Genomic DNA, 4,098 nt, shown 5'->3' with positions numbered 1-4,098 from the left:
TAGATAGATAGATAGATAGATAGATAGATAGATAGATAGATAGATAGATAGATAGATAGATAGATAGATAGATAGATAGATAGATAGATAGATCTAAAATATCTGCTATCTGACATATTTTCACCCATTTTACATTTTACATTTATTTGACTGTTGTGTGACACACGCAGCTTCATACCCCAGAGTCATATTAACGTCAAATGAAAACACCTGCAATTAAAACTTAAGCGCCTAATCTGATCAGATGTGTTTGTACAGCGTAGAGCCAGAGGGCAGTTCCCTGCCAACGGGCCACCAGAGTCTCCCTGAAAGCACAAACACAAGATATGGTCACAGTTTTTCACTATAATTAATTCTGTATCTTTTTGTTCTACTGGAAAAAAAATAACAGGAGACAGAGACTTACTTGACCTGGCTCTATGTGTCCCTCAGAGCAGTACACCTTTTCCTGGCTATACACCTTCTCCTTTTTTTTTTTTTTTTTTTTATGAAGTGTTATATTGGCTTCCATGAATGTCAGTGACATGTTTGTTCTCCAGGTTTGTTTGTCCCCAGCCACATGATGAATCATCACTCCTGCATGCCAGAGCGATAGTTTTCACGTTGTTGTTCAGCGTAGCTTTGGAGGACAACTGAGAGCACATAGGAAGATATTTAGTTCTTTTGATAGCGCAGAGACATTTCTGAATCTCAATCTGGAAGAGTTGCACAAAGTAAACAAAAAAAAAAACAATCATCTAATGTAGATATGATGATTTTCTTTAGAAATTGGTATTTTACCTTTAGTAGCATTGAGTTATTTCTATGTCCATCAAAGCACCAACGCTGATATTCTTCTTTCACAGACTGAAATGTTTTATTTTTGTTTTGGTAATTGTGTAGCCCTAAAAAAAACCCTGGTAAGACCTTGAAAATAGTTTTTTAATTATTATTTCTTGTCTTCCAACACATTTTAAATACTGACACATGAACATAGGCTACATTAAACTCACTTGGCTTTGCAGTCAGCTGCAGTCAACATCTTCCTTTGCAGGCCCTACAGGGTGACCTCCAATGACTTTCCCTTCATCAACTCTGTGGCATTCTTATATACAACGTTAATAATAATTAGGAAATATTAAGATTTTACAGGAGTCGACTAGTAATTTCAAGAAAATATGTGGGATAGCATCATAAGCATTATTTAAATAAAAAAACAGTGTTATATGTAAAACACTGTCAGTATTAAAATGAAAGTCACAGCATCAGGATACAGTAAGTCAGCATGGTGAGATCACAATCTAACCTTGTGCAGAAGAGCAGCAAGCATCTCTGCTGGTTTCACTTATACACTCAGAGGGAGGAGTTTGTGTAGTTTGTCTAAATGACTCCGAATCTGTTTCAAAAAGAGGTAACGACTAACTTGTGTTTTATTAAACTATCATTTTACTTTGCCCGCTTCATACACAGCACAAACTCTAATCAAATTCTGGCTTTTATCCTTTAAATCTGATACTTATGTAGTTTTATGTTCAGGTTTTGATTTTTTTTTCTTTCAGTTTCTACGAACTGACAGACTTTCACATGTTTTGCTATGAATCATGACACTTTCTTCCTTTTTCTCTAACCTAATCCAGTGGAGATGGAGCCAGTTGGAGCTTGAGTCTCACAGTGAGCGGAATGGAGATCACCTGAGAGCAGGGAGCTTGTTTCTGTGACCGTCCCCCTGCCTGCAATCCACCTTCTCCTTGCTGTCACCTTCCTGGATCCAGCCAGCTCCACCGATCCCTTGAATCCTCTCCTGGTCGTCTGCTACCTCCCATTATAACCATCTTCCTTTTGGAGGGGGCTATATTTCAAAGTACCTCACATATTTGTACCTTTAGCATTATTAACGAGACATTTTCTGAGGGGGCAGAAATCCGGTTGCTGCCCCGCTGCTGTGCTCTGTGATATAAAGAACAGATTTTTTTAAGTTGCTAATATTTTGTTTGATAAAGTTCTGTTGTTCTAATATTATCTCTCAGGGGCAGCGAATTATGTAAGATTAAACTTAAGTCATGAAAAAGGGTCAAAAGAAAAAGATGTAGTTGAATATTGATTATGATTGAGAGTGTGAAGTCAAGGGTGCGTAGATTTTTAAAAACAATATCTTGACCTTCATGTTTTTTAACAAGTTTTTAATTTAGATGAATAGTTAGATTATGTTGTGTTTACAACTTTAAGACATCAACTTGAATTGTCATTAGCTTGGTCATCCTAAACGCAAAACCACCACATGGTGGCGCCAAAGACAAGTTGATGACGTTACTCAACTGAGATTTCTTTTCCCTCCAGATATATAATCCTCTATAATTATGCCCATGTTAGTCATACCCATTACTTATTTTAAAGTAACCTTTTTTTGATTTATCAACACATTTATTCTGACAGGAAGTGATTTAATTTATTTGCAATAGCACAGCCAGTATCCTGACTTGAAACTGATGGCAAATTAAGAAGATCCTTTGTATGATCAAGAAGAGCAAGGAGAGTCAATCTTCTCCCATCAACCTGGAAGTTCAGAAGATTTCATTGATATCCAGCCTCTAAGTCAACTTTCATCACTGAATAATGTTCAAATTGTTTAAATAAGTGCATCACATTCAATGAGGTTTTGTGTTAAACTAGAATCAGTCAAAAATTAGTTTCTGGGAATGTAGAGCTTTAGCTTTAAATTCACTAAAGGCCTGATGTTTGTTTCTTCTTTCTCCATCAGGTTGGGACAAACCTGGTGGCGTATCTACAAAATGCAACAACCCGTATATCCTCCTGCTGGGGGACAGACAAAAATGCTAGAAAGTGTCGAAAAAAAATGCTCCTAGTTTAATGGCTGAAATTTTTTATTGTATTTTGCTCTAAAACAGACTTTTTACATGAAATGTTTTTATAGTTCATCAAATATATGTTTCTGGAGTAACAGATAATTCTGGAGTTGTGGGAACGATGGATTCCAATCACCAAAATATCCAACCTAATTGCAGTAATAGGAAGGGTTTGACTGCTGTAATGCTAATGAGGTTGTTTCTAGTGATGGTTGGAAATAATTTGAAACATATCATATTGTACTAAAACATAAAGGAAAACATTCATGCATTCCTGTTTATCACTGCAGGTCTGCAAGGAAGCCGGTGCATAACTCCATTTGTCGTCAGCTGGGAGAGTTTGTCCAGGTCATTACAGGTAAAGAAAAACTCTTCAGTTTTAATTTTGAAAATAGATTAAAAGTTTCTATGCAAGGAAACCCATCAGAGCACTGAATCATTTTTATGAAACTAAATGATACAACAGGTCAAAAGGCGTCATATTGCTTGGCTATTTAATAGTATGCTGTAGAGAAAAAAAAACAAAAAGCTTGATTTTGTTAAGGAACACAAGCAAAATTAAAAAAAAAAAACTATCTTCTTATTCCAATTAGCAAGAAGCTACACAAAACGGTCATTCATTTGAATTCAGTCTTATGTTGTTGGAAAAAAAGCTGAACAGTATTTAATCACTTATGTTTCATAATCTCATCAATCCATTCTCTGTAGTCGGGTATCTTGGTGTACGTGGTTAGTTTAAGACAAGGATGTTTTGCTGAGATCAATCCAAAGGCTTTTCCATCTTCACATACTAACGGACCACCAGAGTCTCCCTGCAAGCACAGACACAGCATGTGATGACTGTTCACAGGGAAGAAATCAGTTCAGTTTGTAGTAAGACAAAGATAGGATAGATGAGGAAGCAGAAAAAAACCTACCTCACCCGGTCCCTTCTCCCCTTTAGAGCAGTACACATTTTTGTCAGGACAGAGATCATCATGAGTGAGCGTCACGTTGACTTCTCTGAGTATATAAGACATGTCTTTATTGTGCTCGTTCATCGTACCCCAACCAGATACTAGACACGTTTTGGGCAATTTGTTGTCACACACGTCTGCCAGGACAATAGGCTGCACATTCTTGTCGAAAACAACTTTGGTAGACAACTAAAGGAACAACAGAAAATATTTAAAAGACTGTTTAACTTAACTCATAATGTGTTTTGTTTTAATCCTTGTGCATGTCAAAAAAATATTACTTTTATTATTGGAAGTAA

At 36.3% G+C, this 4,098-nt stretch overlaps 1 protein-coding gene across 1 annotated transcript in view; it reads right to left on the bottom strand.

The window, feature by feature from the left end:
- Window positions 1–3,301: 3,301 nt before the first annotated feature.
- Window positions 3,302–4,098, bottom strand: part of LOC103150442 (granzyme E) — a 1,875-nt gene continuing 1,078 nt past the window's right edge. Inside the window, exons 4-5 of the mRNA XM_007570060.2 lie at window positions 3,761–3,988; window positions 3,302–3,655 (exon numbers count right to left, since the gene is read on the bottom strand). Coding sequence (XP_007570122.1) covers window positions 3,512–3,655; window positions 3,761–3,988 — 372 coding nt within the window. The 3' untranslated portion in view covers window positions 3,302–3,511. The remainder of the gene's footprint in view (window positions 3,656–3,760; window positions 3,989–4,098) is intronic.

Source organism: Poecilia formosa, unplaced genomic scaffold (assembly GCF_000485575.1).
Source record: "Poecilia formosa unplaced genomic scaffold, Poecilia_formosa-5.1.2 Scaffold254, whole genome shotgun sequence".
Taxonomy (NCBI): domain Eukaryota; kingdom Metazoa; phylum Chordata; class Actinopteri; order Cyprinodontiformes; family Poeciliidae; genus Poecilia; species Poecilia formosa.
This window is presented reverse-complemented; position numbering and strand designations above follow the sequence as displayed.